Raw genomic sequence first — 18,924 nt, forward strand, 5'->3', positions numbered from 1 at the left:
TGTGTTATCAGAAAAATCCAGATAACATGACTTTTATAATAGACATTGGCTCAGTTGTGGTTTAAAAATTATTCTTCTAGAGAACTGCAAAAGGTATATATAGACACATGGAATATCAACTTGGAGATACCAAGACTCCTCTGCCACTCTGCTGAGGTTGTGACCAAGGGCCAGGTTTGTCTGTGGCTTGTGGAGGGACTGTGCTGAGTATACAGCCTCTAATAGGGTCAGTGGAAGATGTCATCCCAGAGTCAGCCAAGTCTCCTCCATAAGTACATGGGCATCTTCTTCTCTACCATGTCTTCCGAAGAACTCCTTGGTTCCTTGGACTCTTTTGATGCTAGAGAAGATGACATATTTCTGGTTTCCTACCCAAAATCTGGTGAGTTCCCCCCTAAAATGTACTAAAAGATACAGAGATGCAACAGTAAGAGGTAGAAACATTGTTTCCATTTACTTAGTGTTCTATAAGATACAGAGATGCAAGAGTAAGAGGTAGAAACATTGTTTCCATTTATTTATTGTACTATAAGATACAGAGAAGCAACAGTAATGGAAACATTGTTTCTGTTTCCATCTCAGACATTTTATGGGGGGTAGGGGGATGACTTTCAAGGATTTAGATTTCTTACTTTAAAAAGACTCAAGTGAAATGATTGAAGCTCTGCTAAAGTTTTCCTCTTCATTTGATTTATGAAGGTGCACAAATGTTGATATATCATATGAAATAAGCGAAATAGCTATGTGATGGATTCCCATTGTATCTTGCCCAGATCGTCCTGATGACGAAGCCACCTTTGCTCAGTTCATACTTAATTGTCTATAACTTTTTTCATCTCCACTAATAAGAGTCGTAAATACTTTCCCTGCTGAAGTTTTACTTCAGAATCGATTCGTACAGAGTTGTACACCCATGGGTGTCATTGAGTAAGTAATGTCACTCTGAACTTCCTCGGACTTAGTTCTATGATAATTTTGTTTGTTATGTAACATCCAGTTGCCTGCTACAATTTCCATAGTAGTGGTCACATAGAGACGGTGGCTACAGTTAAGGCGTTCAACAACGAGCAGCCAAGTCCAGTCAGCTATGAAGTGTAGTCACCAGTTAGCTCAGGTCATCAGCGTGGGAAGAAGCAAAGTGCACAAAGATCAGGGTTTTTGAGAACACACACACACACACACACACACACTCTCTCTCTCTCTCTTCTCAATTTCAATCCCAGAGAATCTGATGCCCTCTTCTGTAGACAGCAGGCACTCACAAGATACACACACATCTGCAGGCAAAACACTCCCACTAATAAAATAAATAAATCTAAGAAAAAAAGAGCTTTGTAAAGTACACTTAACATGAAACTTATAAAGCAAGACAGAGTGCTTATTATTCAGCCATGAAGTTGGTCATGTTACACATCACTGAAATCACAATGAAATAAGACACTAGCCAGATTTAACCTCCTTAAGGATATAGTCTTCAAATATCAAAATCTCTCCCCCCCCCCCCGCAAGCTTTAGCTTCTCTGCTGCAAAATTGGGATATAGCTATCATTTGCTTCAGCAAAGTGTGGAGTTGTATTCTCGGCTGGCTGTGGGGGAGGGATGTTCAGGGAAGAGCACTTGTGTAGCATGAAAGGAAAACAGGGTTTGGTCCCCTGTGTCATCCCATGTATAACAATCCCCCGGTATTACAAACAAACATAAGAGCACCGGGCCAACCAGATGGCAGGCACGTGGCTTAAAGCACTTGCTGTGTTAGCCTGGGCACATGAATTTGATCCAGGGAGCACTGATAAAGGGAGAAGTCAAGATCAACTGCAAAGTTGTCCTCTAACATTCACAGGTGCTCTGTGACATTCACTCCCACACATTATGTGCAAATACAATCATAACAGATTTAATTTACAACAACACCACCCCCACCCCCACCCCACTTCCAAAACACTGAAACTCAAACAGAACTCTGTGCTTTCTTCAGATTCTATGGTATCAGCCTTTTATCTCTCTGAATCTGATGAACATTTATGATTTAAGTACTTGGTCCAAACAGATACTGTTCTATTCATACAGAGAGATCTATATGTCACTCTTCAAAAGGTGAAGGGGGAGGTGAACACACTCACATATGCCATAGTAACTGTGTTCTGATGTGTGTTCTAGGAGAGGAAGGGGCTGGGTTCCATGGGAGACAGAAAGGGAGAGTAACTGTGGGGGAGGGGTGGTTGAGAGGGAAGAAGATAGCCTATAAACAGAGAAGAGCTTGTGGGCTATGGGAGCCACATTAGGGAACAGGCATGTGAGCTGGTGATCAGAAGGGTCTAGAAGGGAGCACTAACAAATTATTTTAAGGAAGGACACAGCAAGTGTAAAGGGAAACTACTCCACAAACCAGGTTAGCATTTCACCAGGTTCCAGGGGTGTGAGAGTCAGGACTGCTCATAGCAGTCACTCTTGCCGCATTCACATAACCTACTTGTGCTCTCAGTGCTTGGCTGCAACATTTAATTAAAACTGCATTCTCTTTTCTGTTTGTGTGCAGGCACCCATTGGCTGGCAGAAGTCATTGAGCGCATTCCCGATGCTGGCATCACACTCACATCGCCTCTTGAATTGGGAGACGTTTCTAAATTTGAAGACCTGAAAAGGATTCTGAAGAGAAGAGCTATCCCGACCCATCTGAACTATGAAATGCTTCCTGTGACTGTGAAACAGAAGCAGTGCAAGGTGGGTGCTGCTGCCCAGGGGCAGCCTCAGATACTCAGTTCTTTTTTTCTCCAAAGATTCATTTTCCTTTTATTTGATGTGCAACTGTGAGTGCCTTCAGCTATGTATGTGCACCATGGGCATGCAGTGGCATTGGAGTCCCAAAGAAAGAATAAGTTGTCCTATAACTGGAGTTACAGGCAGTTGTAAGCCCACACGTGGGTGCCGGGAACTGAGCCTGATTCTCTGCAAGAGCAGGCAGTGTCCCTAATCACTGAGCAGTCTCTCCAGTTCTGGGGCCCTTGGCTTCTTGCCCTGTCATGGAGCTTGACGGTCGCAAAGCAAGTGCTGTTTATACTTATTATTTTGTTTTTTTCTGGGAAAAAGTCATTATAGGAAGAAATGCTAAAGGATGGTGTCCTTGAACCATTGTTAACTCATGGGTTATAGTTCTTTTAAAAGCCGATTATAGTTTGAAAGAACACTTTCCATTTCCACAGCTTTCTCTCCCTCGTTTACATTTTCACAGAGGTATTTTTCCAGGATAAAGGGAAAAAGAGATCCTGCTTTTAGTTCATGTGTAATAAATATTCCCAATTTGCTTGAGACGTAGCTACATAGGAAAAACACTACTAGGAGCCAATAGCCCAACAAGAAAAGTGAATTTCTAGAATATGGTGCCAGCATTCACTGTAATCTCTAGGAATATGTGGATAAGGGAACATTTTGATCAGAAGTAAAGCACAAAAATAATAATGTTTAGAAATCAGAAACAAGACATGTACAAAGTTCCCAGAAACGAAGCCTCTTCCAACCACGTCAGCCTTTGTCTAACTGTACAAATCAGAACAAGGCACCTGTGCACAGGGTATAGACAGAGAGAAGACCCTCTTTCCACAGTCATCTTGTGGCCATAGCTCTGCGCTAGCCCCTCAGGAGAGGCTACAAGTAAACACAGCCAATCAGGGCTGGGCCTCAGGGTTTTGCTCTGTCTGTCAGAACAGTGGAAGCTTAACTAAATTACATTTGCAAAACGCAACAAACCATTTTCCTCTCCAACAGGCTGTTTCTGAGAGGGAGGGAGGGAGTCAGGGAGGGAGTCAAACAGAAAGACAGAGGCTTTTCTCGTCAGGGAGGGAATCAAACAGAAAGATAGAGGCTTTTCTCCGTGCCTGGGTTAAATACAAAACAGAGAGGGAGAGAGGAGACATGGAAGAAACACTGGAGAGGGAGGGAGAGGGGGAGAGGGAGAGAGGGGGAGAGGGAGGGAGGGAGGGAGGGAGGGAGGGAGGGAGGGAGGGAGGGAGGGAGGGAGGGAGGGAGGGAGGGAGGGGAAGAATATATCTAATTCCAGTAACTGATGACATTCTCAAGCAATCATTACCAGCCGGGAAGTTTTGTGTCTGTCCCACACATAGGACACGCGTGGGTCACAGGTCACTTGAGCAAGGACCCTGAGGCTGAGACAGGTTCTTCCCCTCTACAGCCTTAAGGTGCACCCTTTCTGAATGGTGCTGATGGGAAGGAATTGAGCCTCTTCCCTACTCCTCCAGAAGACCGGAGTGATATTAAATGACTCAGCAAATACTTTCTTATCTAAGTCAATTGCAGGTCCCCTGGTTGTCCATTAAAACACAAGCTGAACGCCTTGTTCTTATCAGCTCATGACACAATGCTGCATATAATTAAAGATGTAGGTCCTCCGTGGATGTACCTGTGGGTTAGTCGTGAGGGCCTGAGAGCCAGTTGAACTTTCCCTACCTCTGCAGGGCTGATCAGACCGGAATGTCCCTCTAAATGTCCCTTTCTTCAAACCTCTCAGTTTCACTTGGCCTTTTGTTCTGCTTTTTAAAAAGGTATTTCATGTATATAGGTGGTATGTTTTCATGGGTGTCTTTGCACCTCATGTGTAGCTGGTATGTGTGGTTGGGAGGGCAGAAGAGGGGGGTCGGAGTTACAGATAATTGTATTTACTTCTTAATCTGTATTTTCCCTCACTCTCTTTCTGTTAGGAAAATCCATAGTTTGAAATTTATATTTTGTTATTCATTTTAGTATGCTTAATTATGACTTTACTTTTGTTATTTGTGTGTGTGCGCGCACACGCGCGTGCACATGCTTGTGTCCAAGGACACCTGAGGCATTGGATCTCCCTAGGGCTGGAATAATGGGCAGCTATGAGCTGCCCAGTGTGAGTGCTGGGAACTGAACTGGGGTCCTCTGGAAGAACAGCAAGGGCTCTTAACCATTAAGCCATCTCTCCACCTCCCCATGATGCTTTAGCTAATGTCCCTTTCCCCGGGTCTCCTAGAGTACCACCCTGACTTTTCTTTATAGCTCCTAACCTCCTCCAGTGACTTCTTCAGGCTTCTCAGTTTACTCCAACATCTATAAAATCTGACTGGATTGTTTCCCCAAGTCTGTAATGCAGACATACACTACTCCAGGGCTCCTTCAGAGACTTGCTTCTCTGACAAACAGCTGTGTCCGGCTCCTCAGTGCAGGCATCAGGTTTGCTACTGCGTTCCATTTTGGAGTTTTAGAAGTGAGTTCAGCAAGCCTTGGGTTTCTGTGGTTCTGCTCTGGAAGCCTGGCAGAGGAAGAGAAGGCCCAAGGTCTGTGAGGTTGCTTTGTATTAGAGTGTAAGCTAGAGTGTCCTGGGTGGGGCTGGGTAAAGGTTGTTCTTCATACCTGACACATTGACCTTTACACGTCTCTCAAGTAAAGCAGGGCCAGCATTCATATGGATCACACACACACATCTAGACTATGAACATGCTACTGAAAGATAGAGCATCGTATTAACAGCGAATTCTGCCTTATCTGGGTAAACTGTGTCTGTCCCAACTGTCGTTACAAATCAGAGAACATCTCGTCCTTAGCCTATGCAGTGTTGACTATGATCAGAAAGGCTCCATTACCTAGCTCTTCTATTGATCTCTGGAGGATTCTTCTTGTTCCTTTTGTAATCCTGTCTTGGAGCTCCTACAATGCTCTATTGTCGAGAGAACATTTGATTATCTGCCTGTCAATCAACTATACACTGAGAGAGGACTCAAACCCTTCCCGTCTTTCTAGTTGATACACCCTTGGAGCCGAGTCATTGAATATTTTCTGGTATTCAGCACACACTGAATACATGTTTGTGGACTGAATTATAGTTGCTGTATTCCTAGGCACTGGGAGGAAATCTTAGATGTTCTTCTGGCGAAGAATTAAATTGTTAAAAAGGGAAGGTCCAGACCTTAGTATTCCAATAAGAGTAATTTCCAATAAGACAGTTTGGAAAAAATCTTGCTGTGTGCAAATGTTGCCTAATATATAGATAACAAGAAGTTGTTTTGCCTAACAATGGATAGAGGTTCTAAAAGACAGGACCACACTTAGTAAACGGTTTAAAAAGCTGTCCATTGGACTGTGAGCACCAGTGGCCACTGGGGGCTGGTTTAAAACACAGCAAGCTAGGCCACCTGTAGGACCTCTGGAATAAAAATGTCCTTATTAACATTCTTCTTGGATGAGTCTTATGCACACTGGGTTTCCGGAGACTGAAGCACAGGGCTATTTAGTCATCAGCTAATGCTGGGGGTGGGGGGCAGAAAGGGAAAGAAAAAGGTGGAATGTGCATAGGTTAGTTTTACCTGCAATTTTCTTTTGGGAAATATTTTGTTTTGTGGCTATTTTTATCCTAGAGTAAACTGTTTGTATTTTTGAAACAGATTATCTACATCGTCAGAAATCCGAAGGATACAGCCGTGTCCATGTTCCACTACTACAGGGACAACCCCAATCTCCCTTCCACGGAAACATGGGCTGCGTTTTTAGAGCTGTTCCTCAAAGGAGATGGTAAATATGATAAATATAGCAATCATCACCTTCCTATTTTAAATTGGATTTGTTTACTCTGTGTGTGTGTGTGTGTGTACATGTGCTCTGTGTACTGCCTGTGTGTGTCCATGTGCTCTGTGTACTGTGTGTGTGTGTACATGAGCTCTGTGTACTGTGTGTACATGTGCTCTGTGTACTGTGTGTGTGAATGTGCTCTGTGTACTCTGTGTGTGTGTGTGTGCCCTGCTATATCAAGCCCACCTTCCTTCCTTGAGTTGAGGTCACTGAGCTTAGAGGGCAGCTGGCATCCAGGGACCTCAGAGGTCCTCCTGTCTCCACCTCGGCCGGGCTGAGGTCACTGACTTGCCTCTAGACACACTCTGCTGTCTTGTAACTTGGGTGCTGGGATTCAAACTCAGGTCCTGGTATCTTGTGCAGCAATGCTTTGTGAACGATTGCTCAGCCCTAACAACTACCTTTTAGAATTCATTAAATACGCTGAACTTTCTCACCAAAAATGAAAGCTCCCTCCCACCTTTTGATGGAGCCTAATTGCCGGTTTCCACTCATGCTCTGAAGATAGCAGTCCTTGTTTCTTCTAAAGCAAATTCTTAATCACTCCATAGTCATTCTTCAGGCCTGTGGGGAGGAGCATATTTGTGAGCTACTTGTAAAATCTTCAAAACAGAGGTTAATTCTTTTTTTCTTAATTCTTTTTTAGCTTTTAATTTTTAATTGAAAAATTAAATCTTAATTTTTTTCATATACCACCAGAGTTTGTTGGGGTTTTTTTTGTTTTTTGTTTTTGTTTTGTTTTGTTTTAGCCCATGTGAGGTAATTAATTAGACACTCAGCGGAAGACAGTGAGGTAGCCTGGAGGTAGATATCACAAACAAATAAAATACATATGCATACATAAATCCTCCCAAAGAAACCAATGAACAAATCGTGAGCAAGTTGGTTTCATGAAAGGTAACAGGAAACAGCTGATCCTGGAAGCAGCGTGAGACTTGGTCTGACAAAGCGCTCAGGGCCCCTGGTCCAGCCACCCTGCCTTCCTTGCCTTTGTTCCTCTCCCTCTGACTCAGTGATGTTGGGGAGAACCTTAAAAATGTTTAACTTGCCGGGCGTGGTGGCGCACGCCTTTAATCCCAGCACTCGGGAGGCAGAGGCAGGCGGATTTCTGAGTTCGAGGCCAGCCTGGTCTACAAAGTGAGCTCCAGGACAGCCAGAGCTATAAAGAGAAACCCTGTCTCGAAAAACCAAAAAAAAAAAAAAAAAAAAAAATGTTTAACTTTTCCCCCACAAGACAAGGTTTCTTTATGCAGCCCAGGCTGTCCTGGAACCCACTCTGTAGACCAGGCTGGCCTCGAACTCAGAGATCCATCCGTCTCTGCTTCCCAAGTGCCCAGCTGAAAACTCAGTTCTTAAACAAATATTAAACAACGATAGTATGCCAATGCAGTGAAGAAATTAGGAGACAGGAGTTTAAAATGGCGAGTGCTTAGAGAACTCCATTGCATTTGGGTGTCTCTGTAAGTCTTTCCTAGTTACACGTTTAGTGAACAACTTTCACTTAAAGAATAAGTCACAAAGAGTTGACAGTCTAAAAGCCTGGAGTATCTGACTTTCTGCTAATGCCCCACCCCCACTCCATCCTGGGCTGCTAACCTTAGTCAAAGAACCTACTTATATATTACTTTTTTGAGTTTTAAATATTTTAGCGTTTGAGGATGTCACCCTTGTGAATAATGTCATTTGACTGTGAGTGCTCCCTACTTCTCTCCCATCTCTTCCCGTTATCCCTACCCCCTCTCCCCCTCCAACTTCATGCACTCTCCTTTGCACCCACTGAGCCCTACCCCTGTGCACACATTGTCAGCGCTAAGTGGACATATTTCAAATTTTGCTGCCAGACTCTCAGCTTTCCCAGTTAGTTTCAGTGAGGGTGCAGCAAGCCTAGTTGATCTTAACCGGAGATCAACACTGACAGCCCCACCCCCATGCCCTCCACTCCCCCACCCCCGCTTCAGGGATTGTGCGGCTCAACCCCTTGCGATGTAGTTTCCCCCTTAACAAATGCCCACATCTAGCAGAATCGTGACATCGAAGGGCTGCTGGGTACTTTATATGATTCAAACACACACCTGGCCTTTATGTGACTCCCACAACCTCCCGAGAATGCTGTAGGCTAAGCTTGAACATTCCAACCCCGACCATTAACCTCACCCGGCCACACACCCCACATACCGGTTCATTCTTATCATTGTGTGATTCCCATGTGACGGACACTTAGCTAAGTGTTAGGTAAATATTACCTTATTTCACCCTCACCAGAACCTTGTGTGGTACGTGCTATCACCCTTAGTTTACAGCTCCAAGGGGTGACAAACTAGGGACGCCAAATAGCTCACTCACGGATACATAACAAATAATGAGTAGAACCAAGATTTAATTATTATTCCAAAATCTTTCCCATTACCGTGGTGCCACAATGTGTTCAGTCTAAAAAGCTGCCTGATCATCTTCTAAATATTTAAAGATGGTCAGCGTGCCTCACTCTGCCCCGACTCTATCTTTAGAATAAGCAGAATCTAAACACACATTTTTTTTTTTTCAGAACAGACCCCAAGTCTGCTTTTTCTCAAGAGGAGACATGCTATTTTTTGCTTCCCACTTTGCAGACTGCAGCTGCCTCCCCTCTCGCTGCCTGTGTCCCAACCTGGCCATGTTCTTATTATGACTGCACCCAGAAGGTGAATACACCCGGGTGAGGTAGAGGAACCAGGGCAGTACCAGGATAACCCCGCTCGCTCCTCTTCTGCATTTTGGTTCTCTCTGGCCTTAGCCATACAAAGAGCCAGTCCGGGCCGGGCTGGAATGTAGCGAGGCTGACGGGTGCTGCGGAAATGTTCAGCCAGTGAGCACCACACCGTTATAGCAGACATCCTGGTAAGAGAGGCAGAGGATGGTTGGAAAAACACCCCAGGCATTTCTCTTACACCTTGGGTGAACGAATAGATATTTAGTGGCAATGGGATCTCATCTATAATGACTCTACCACTGGGTTACGCCATCCTGCGTCAACCCTGGGTACGTCATCTTGCGTCAGCCCTGTCCTCGCCGTCTGTCATTTCAAAGCTTTATTTGAATGTGAGCAGCAACTTCGCTTTTTCTATTTGTAAGACAGAGCACAGATATATAATCCCAGCACTTGGGAGATTGATGCATGAAGAGGACTAGGGGTTTAAGATGATTCTGGGCTACACAGCAAGTTCAAGGATAGCATAGGCTACATGACACCATCTCAGGGAAAAGACGTCATCACCAAACCACAGGAAGAGTAGCAACAGAATTGCTGGTGCTGCTGTGCAGATGCATACGTGCATGCGTGTGTTTCACATGCAAGGGGAGTTTGAAGGACTCTGAAGCCAGTGTTACTCCTTTTGCAGCACATGGTGTAGAAGAGAGATGTGGCTAAGGTGGAAGGCAGGGCATCAGTTCTGGTCTGCACGTCATCCTGCATGACTTTGGACAGCCCCACAACTATTTAGAGACCCGTGCTTCACCTACAAAGAAGACTAACAGAACGGCCCACCTATAGGATCGTTCAGAGTTGAAACTGGAGTACTTGCCTCGGGACACTGCAGAAATCCAGCTATTCTACTAGACATGGAAGACTCTCCAGTAGCTTCACATGGAGACAGGTGTGCATCAAGGAGGTTATTTTATGATGAAGGTGCTACAATATCCTGAGCTGTTTTTCCTATGTATATAAAAAGGCAGGAGGGTAAAGATACAGACAGACATTTATGTAATTAATCATCTACTTTACCTTCCCGGTAGGACTTTGTCAAGTTAAACAGTAACTATAAATTATGCTCTGGTGATATCAAGCCACATTAGTAGCTCAATTAAACTAATATCTGAACATTGGACTCATTTTTACACTTCTAGCTCCCTTTCAAACCTTGTATCAGAGCTGTGTATTTCCTAGGCCTTCCATTCCGGAAAGTTTTGCTTTATAATACAGTGGCTGTATTTTCAGAGAGATTTCTAGAAACTAAGAAATGCATTATAATTGCTATCCGGCAGAAGGCAGAAACAGCTGGCGCATAGGATAGAGCATTAACACAATGCTCGTAGGTGGGTAGGGAGCCGTGGGGTCACAGGTTGGAAACACATATCACGAGTCTAAATACAGAGCCGTAAAGTCCTGTGGCAGCACTGACAGCAGCAGGAGAGAGAGAGAATGATGAAGTGTTTTGCTTCAATACTGAGTGGCTTTTTCTTCTTTTGTCTATTGAAATAAGCATTAAAGTAGCAGGGGAGCATTGCCAGGGAGACAGCTGAGTGAGCCAACCAGAGGAAAGCAGAGACAGAAAGGGCCAGTAGGGAACTGTAGGAGCTGTTCGGTAAAGCCATCACAGCTGTCGCAAGACAGGGGTAACACAGATGACTGTGACTGACGGTTGGTGTCCTCAGTGACCTTGGTAGCGTGATCAGGTTGATTGAAGACTGGGGGCTGGGGGGTACTATTCAAAGGACATACCATCTCAAGGACACCTGTGCTCTATAGGAAGGGGGCGGAGTTCTGGAAGTTTTGAGTGAGCAAAGTTTCTGACTTATTTTTCAGACATATAGATTGGGTGAGCCTGAACTAGCTCTGCCCACAGGCATTCAGGAGAAGAGGAGTTTTGGTTGGTAGGAGAATATAATCCAGGCATAAGCTAAAGGCAGAAGTGGGGAGAGAGGACTCAGCGACTGTAAAGATGAGGGGTAGACAGAAAAGCAGTTCCCCTCAAAGAAGGGTGTGCCTTTATTTTAGAAACTGAATTTTTTTTATAGTGAAGGGCTGTTAATGACTTGGAAAATGAGGGTTCATGATTTTAAATGTAACTCAATTTGTCACTTGAAAAATCTAACCCTTTAGGGATTCCTCGGCGCGCAGTCGTAATGTGCTTTCTCCTGCTAGCCGGGAAGGCAACATAACATCTTGATTCTTCCAGCTGCCCTCCAATCTTTTGGAGAAAGAGGGGATATATATTCTTCTATGACAAATAGAGCAGCTGCTTTTCAAATTATGAGCAGCCCAGACTCTGAAAGTCATTCTTAAATGCACATCACAATTAATTTCTTTCTGAAAAAGCTCTAATGGGCAAAGTTGATTTCACTTAACCAGTGGCCATGACTCAGTCTATTGCTGTCACCGGCTGCAGGAGCCAGGCTTCTCTGTCAGTCTGAAGGCTTCTGGCAGCATCAGAGCTGTGGTCGATGGCCTCATGTGGGGCCTGTGGGTATTGGCAGGAGGCAGAGGGGGCAGACCTACTTTAGTCTGAGGCCCCGCTGATTTGAGATTAGGATCAAATCAGCCTTTGTTCCTTAAGGCTGCATGAGAGAAAAAGCAGTCTTCCTTCTGCAGGCATCTGAGTCTGGGAAAAGGGTGGGTACTCTTAGACATGCAATCCTCCACTGCCATGGTGGTCATTTGGGCAATGCTGCGATAAGATATTGGGTCAGACTCCAGAACAGCCTGAAGAACTGATAAGGAAGAGCTAGCAACTCTTTGAGGAATTTACTATCCATTTCCTGGGGTGCCTGGGTAGAAGGCCAACTCCGTGTTGGCATCATAGCAATCCCAGAACTTCCTGGTTTAAAAAGACACAGCAAAGCAAGCGAGACTCAGAAAGACAAACACCATGTGTTTCCTCTCCTATGAGGATTCTAGACTTCAGTGGTGACTGTGTGTGTGTGTGTGTGTGTGCATGTGTTTAAGTGTGTATGAATGTATGTGTATGAGTGTGTGCATGTGTATGAGTGTGTGTGTGCATGTGTGTGCAAATAAAAAATAGCAAATAACAATACTCTACATGTATGAAAATCACAATGAAATGTTATTGTGAGAATGAATCAATTAATAAAAAGAAATATATATGTACTTGCAATTTGTTTCCTCAAAATCTGAAATCACCAAAAATTGCAGTTAGTTAATTAGGTAATTATATTGTGATAATATGCTATCATATATAATTCATTCCAAGTTTTCTTATTCAAAACATCTCATGCAGTGTCTAGCGGGCACTCGGGGTTTCCTAAACTCTGTGTTCTGAGTGAGTAGGCATCAGGAGTTCTCCACGCCAGCATCTTCTACATGGAGGGCACAAGCTAGAGTTTGAGTTTGGAATGATACTGAGCCCTGGAAGGATGCGTTTAAACTTACTGTGCTTTATAAATCGTGTTCAATTGAGTTGGTGTCCAGAGACAACTAGAGCATGCTTTGTTTTCTAATCATCGTTGCTAGGGAGGCTATATGTAATGACTTTTGAGACTTGAGAAATTTTCTAGGCTATCATTTGACAAGGAAGTATAGTGATGCTATCAGCTGCAGAGACATTCCTAAGGCTGAATCGGTCTGTCTAGAATATTCTCAAAATTTATTATGCACATCTTAATTGTTAATAATCAATAATCATCATAAGAGCCTTTTTAAAAACAAAGTTTTAAAACTGGGCATGGCAGCTCATGGTTATAATCTTAGCACTTGAGAGAGGCTGAGGCAGGAGAAGTACCATGAGTCTCAGAACTACCCTGGGCTATATAGTGAGATCATAGCCCAGGGAAAACGCTTATAAACTTTTGTTTGTTTGTTTTTGTTTTTCGAGACAGGGTTTCTCTGTATAGCCACCACCAGTGGCGGCACACGCCTTTAATCCCAGCACTCCGGAGGCAGAGGCAGGCGGATTTCTGAGTTCAAGGCCAGCCTGGTCTACAAAGTGAATTCCAGGACAACCCGGGCTATACAGAGAAACCCTGTCTCGAAAAAACCAAAAAACAAAAACAAAACAAAACAAAAAACAACACAACAACAACAACAACAACAACAACAACCAAAAAACCCAAAAAACAAACAAAAAAAAAAAACCAAAAAACAAAACAAAACAAAACAAATCCCTGAAATTATGAATGACCCTTTAAGAAAATGACTGACTTTTGATGTTTCCTTAGAAGAGCTTTAAAAGTGAAGAATGTAATTACTGAGAAAAATGTACGGTTTGATTTTGCTACCGTAGTAGTCTCTCTCCAGACGTGGGCGAGTGCTGAGGTGGACGAGGCCAGGCCGGGTCCGCCATCATTGTAAACACTAACTCTAACGCACTTCTCTTCCAGTTGTGTATGGTTCCTGGTTTGATCACGTTTTGAGTTGGGAAGAACACAAAAACGATAAAAACGTCCTATTCATCTTCTATGAAGAAATGAAAAAAGTAAGTCTCGAGCAGCTCGGCTGCTGAAACCAAATTACGTGAGAACTCGCGTAATTACGTAATTACGTGGGAAGTCGTGGGGATGTATACCTTCATCCCAGCCCTCGGGAGGCAGAAGCGGGTAGATCTCCGTGAGTTCGAGGCCAGCCTGGTTTACATAGTGAGTTCTAGACCAGCCAGGATGACCGAGAAACCTTGCCCAAAACAAACAGAACAATGGGTGGATTTCGCCTTGAAATTCCGAGGAATGAATTGGTATGCGTTTAAGAGGCACACTTGCTCACTTAACTTGATTTTCGCGCAGGATTTTGTTAAGAGCCTAAAGAAAATAACTGCTTTCCTTGGCATCAACGTGAATGACAGCGAGATGGGTAAGATCGCTCGGAGTACGTCATTCAGTGAAATGAAAAGTAATGCGGCCAAAGAAAACTGTGATCCCAATCACGTCATCTGTGCCCTCACGTCCGACAGGAACCTGGTGTTCAGAAAAGGTGTGTGGGCAGGGAGCGCTGCTGGGCAGGGGGTGGCTGCTGGGCAGGAGGGGGCTGCAGCTGAGGCTTTTGCTGCGGATCGCTTGGCTCTCGGTTTCTAAAACAGGTTCTTTGCTCATGTGGGAGTCAGCCAAGAAGACTGGAAATCCTGGAGAGATAACTGTGCCCATTCTGAGCATGTGCAGACTTCCGTTTTCACTGTTTCCTAGGCAACAGCAAAGCCCCCACTACGTATGTGGTGTTGAGGTTGTAATAAGTGATGTAGACAGTGGATGGTAATGGGAGGATGTGTGAGGAGGTTACGCGCAGGTTTTATGTAACTTAGGTGCCATTTTGTACCAGCAATGAGCATCTCAGAATGTTGGAGACTTAGAGAACTCTGGAACCAATCTCCTCTGCGTGCAGAAGGATGGCAGCAGTTACGTTTCAAGCCTTCAATGTGTATAGAAATACAAGAAAGGGGATTAAGTCTCTCTCAATAAGTCTCCAGATATAAGTTAGAAGCAAGTAGGAAATACCTGGAAGTAGAATCTTTAAAAAAATTTTTTTTTCATGCAAGAGTATTCTGTCTGCATATATATCTGCACCATGTGGGTACAGTTCCCAAGAAGGTCAGAAGAGGGCATTAAATCCCCTAAAACTGGAGTTAAATTGTTGGTTGTAAACCACCATGTGGATACTGGTGAGAGTAGCCAGTAATCTTAACCTCTGAGCCATCTCTGCAGCCCCTAGAACTGTTTTGAAGTGTGTAAATTTTTATCTAGCTATAGGAGAAATGTTTGACAACTCTTACAAAGGCAAAATGTTTTAAGTACATATGCACGCCCGATTCTTAACTAAAAAGCAAATGTCTCTTCCCCTTCTTGTCCCAAAGGAATATAATCAATGCCAAGCAACAATTTGCCAAATCTTGTGTAAAACAAATATTACCCTAACTTTTCAAATTTGCTATTGTTGAAATTTAGTCTTATTTATGCAGAGTCACAAAACCAAAGCCAAGAAAACGAGGCAAGCATTCAATTCAGCAAGTATTAATAAGCTGCTAATTCTAGAGCTAATATGCAAATAGTGAAATAAAACACAGCATCTCTCCTCCAGAAATTCATGTTCCAGACCGGAATGCACAGAGCTAACAGCAGACATCTGTGACTATGAATGTGGTCGGGGTGTGGGGGCAGGAAAACACGCCCCCAGTAAGGGAAGAGATCCTCTTCAAGGTAGATACGGGACTGAAAGTTTGAGAAGTGGTTATGAAAATGAGAGCCAATGCAAGCGAGGGGGCGGGGTCAGAACCACCTGGAGAGCCAATGCCAGCGAAGGGGCGTGTCCAAACCACAGTTGCGTCATTTTGTGTGAGCTGGAAGACACAACAGTGTGCTGTGATGTAGTGGGCCTGTGCAAAGCACAACGAAGGAGAGAAGATATTGGTGCCAGAGAGCTTAATTTTCATGAGAAGCAACCCCCCCCCCAGTCCCCTCCTTGTCCCTCCCATTACCTCCGCTCCTCTCCCCTCCCCTCCCCTCCTCTCCACTTCCAAACCCTCCCATCTCCTTTGATTCCCTCCCACTCCTTCCTATTCCCATCCCATCTTCTTCCCTCTTCCCATCTCTTTTTTTCCTGGTTGAAGAGGGGACCTGGCACAAGCTGGTCTGTGTACTATAGTGGCACGGGCAGAGTATAAACACGCTTAGAAGAGAGTGAAGTGAGACAGAAGAACCAAGCAAGATGCCATAAACTGTTTAGGTGAGAAACATTGTCAACCACCCCTGCTCGCATTACAATTAGTTGAGAAGTCAGTCAGGGAGCCATTAGCAGCTTGTGCGACCAGGCAGAGTAGTCTGGGTGCAAGCCAAGAGCTGGAGTGACAGAAGACCCTAATACCCACGAGAACGAAGCAGCCCAAGGGAGCCAAGAAAAGATTTGGACCCGAATTAGACAGAAAGCCAAGGCCAGGCACGCGTGGCAACCTGTCAGTTCTTCACGGGCTCTGAGCAGTTTCCACAGTAGTGTGTGGTGGAGATGGTGGGAAGGCTTGACAAGGGAAAAAGAAGAGCAGACAAGAGCACACCGCATGAGCTGTGCGTGTGCAGAGGACAGCATGGTAGTTTAAGGCAGGTAGGGATGGCAAGAGGTTAAGAGGTGTTCTGGAGAAGAATGGAAGGGAAACAGACCTTTTACGGTGTGTGTGTGTGTGTGTGTGTGTGTGTGTGTGTGTGTGTAAGCGAGGCAAGGGAACAAAGAGAAGGGAACAATCACAAGAGGCTGAGTAATGGGGGGGGGGATGGGCTCGAGGCCCCATGCCCATGTGTTTCATTACATTGTCCTTTGAGATTCCTCTTAACCAAGCAATCATTGCTCTCAAGTCTCACCCCATACGAGAGAGAGAGAGAGAGAGAGAGAGAGAGAGAGAGAGAGAGAGAGAGAACCCTGTGATGGTTATTTTCCTGACCTCCTGTGGTTGTAACCCTGGTGAACATCCCCCGATGAAACTCTATCCGCACTACCTGTAACTAACAGCATGGAAGGCTCACCTGTGTATGGTTTCTTTGCACTGGATGTGAGCGTGGAAGACTGGTGTCTGCTGGACACATCCAATGTTGACATACATTTATACACATGAAATAACGTAATCTTTAAAATAACAACATCAGCTACAAGAAAACCAAACCAAACCAAACCAAATGGTGAGCAAATTTTAGTACACAGGCCACAGTCTTCTGAGTTCAGATTCACGATGTCTTTCTTAATATGATCTCAGTATATTAATTTTCATATGGGCTGAGCATGATGGCGCACATCTTTAATTCCAATACTCTGGGGACAGCAGTAGGCAGAACTAAGGCCAGCCTGATCAATATAGTATGTTCTAAGCCAACTATGGAATATGACCCTGTCTAAAAATATTATATATGTGCTTTTAATAAAGTATGTAAAATGTGAAGAAAGGAGCCATTCCTAGAACATCATGCATTTCTTTTCTGGAGGTGACATTGTGCTGCGTTCAATGGAGCCATGTGTGTCTTCTGAACACATGACATAAGATCTCTACTCTTTGGTTTTGTTTGTTTTTGTTTTTGTTTTTCAAGACAGGGTTTCTCTGTATAGCCTTGGCTGTCCTGGAACTCACTTTGTAGACCAGGCTGGCCTTGAACTCAGAAATCCGCCTGCCTCTTCCTCCCGAGTGCTGGGATTAAAGGCATGCGCCATGAGAGCCCGGCTAAGATGTCTTCTCTTGATTACATACAAAGAGTACATGATAGCCCCCAGCTTGAAAGAGTTTATAAGCTAATCAGAAACAAAAGACCACGGAGAACAAGTGTAGTGATAAAGTAATGCGCCGTTGGTCCTAGGACAGGGAGACTCCAGGGATTGAACCTGAGCCCCAAGTTTGACAAGGGCAGCATATTGGAAGTGAGGAAGGAAGTTCTGAGGGGCTTAAAAACAGGATTTTTTTCAAATTAAGAGAAGCTGGCAGACTATGTACATTCATCACCAAATACTTTGTATGGAAAACTTCTGTATGTTTATTGTTCTCCACTATTCATTCTATAGAAAAGACATTTCTGAAATTAAGGTGAGCTACCCATTCCTAAGGTGCCGTCTCAGACCAGCTCTCACTGTGCAAGCTCGCAAGGGGCAAACAAATGAGCTACCTTTGTGCTCACACTACTGGGTCACATTTAGACTAAATCGTCCTGGCCTACTCCAGCAAAAATATTTATTTATTTTAAATCTTTCTCTAAATAAGTAGTTATAAACTGTGGAAATTAATATGCAGCCCTCACAGAAGTAATCACCAGGAGATGCCAAACACTCCCATTTGATTGCAAAGCTGGCAGAGTTCTTCTGTCAGTGTTGTGGGTAGAGACTGATTCTTGCCTGATACATTTCCTGTCTTTCCAGGAGTGGTGGGTGATTGGATAAACTACTTCACTCCGAAGCAGAACAGAGTCTTTGATGAACTATTCACGGAGAAGATGAGAAACAGTGACGTGGGCAGATGCTTGAAGGAGTATGCCCATTCGCAGAATGCATGATGGAGTACGCGCAATCAGATGGGATGTGAAGTGGATTCCGTTCTCTGCCGCGTGGCGCCTGGGAAACATGTAAATATGCTTTATTGATGTGGAAAACAGATAGTTCTTTCCGTGAAAAAGACGGACTTCAAAAATGTGTCAAAAGCGGCACTCTCGAGACTCTATTATCATCGTATTTGGTGACAGCAGAATTATTAATAAAAGGGGGCATAAAATTCTCCAGTCGTTGAACTCTGTTCAGTTCATTTTCAGCGAGTTCAGTGAGGTCCGGGCTGGTTCCTATGCAGAAAGAGCGGTTATTGCAACTCCTCCATGAGCTGCTCAGACGTGGGAAGGAGGAGAGGGATCGTCACATACCTGAGAAAATTTTATTTTCTGCCTATTTAGACAATCATGGCCTGTATCTTAATGTTTTGATTTCAACATTTCTAAGTGTCTGTGAGAAATACTTTTCGAAATCACAATAACAACAGATACCATCTTCTCAAGCTGGAGAAACCTCATACCTGGTCTCATTCATTGGCGAACGTGGTTGGGCACGCCTGCATTTTCTTAATGTTACCACAAGTTATAAATTTTCTCGTTTTACAATTTTGAAAATGGACT

General features: G+C 44.1%; 1 protein-coding gene across 1 annotated transcript; it reads left to right on the plus strand.

Moving 5' to 3' along the window:
* Nucleotides 1-349: 349 nt before the first annotated feature.
* LOC110295832 (sulfotransferase 1C2-like) lies at nucleotides 350-18,516 on the plus strand. Its single transcript, XM_021164204.1, has 7 exons — nucleotides 350-382; nucleotides 2,320-2,389; nucleotides 2,537-2,721; nucleotides 6,420-6,546; nucleotides 13,696-13,790; nucleotides 14,095-14,281; nucleotides 18,185-18,516. The coding sequence occupies exons 1-7, from the start codon at nucleotides 350-352 to the stop codon at nucleotides 18,316-18,318; spliced, it is 831 nt and encodes a 276-aa protein (XP_021019863.1). The 3' UTR covers nucleotides 18,319-18,516.
* Nucleotides 18,517-18,924: the final 408 nt, after the last annotated feature.

This window comes from Mus caroli, unplaced genomic scaffold (assembly GCF_978045245.1).
Source record: "Mus caroli unplaced genomic scaffold, Mus_caroli_1 scaffold_7, whole genome shotgun sequence".
Lineage (NCBI taxonomy): Eukaryota > Metazoa > Chordata > Mammalia > Rodentia > Muridae > Mus > Mus caroli.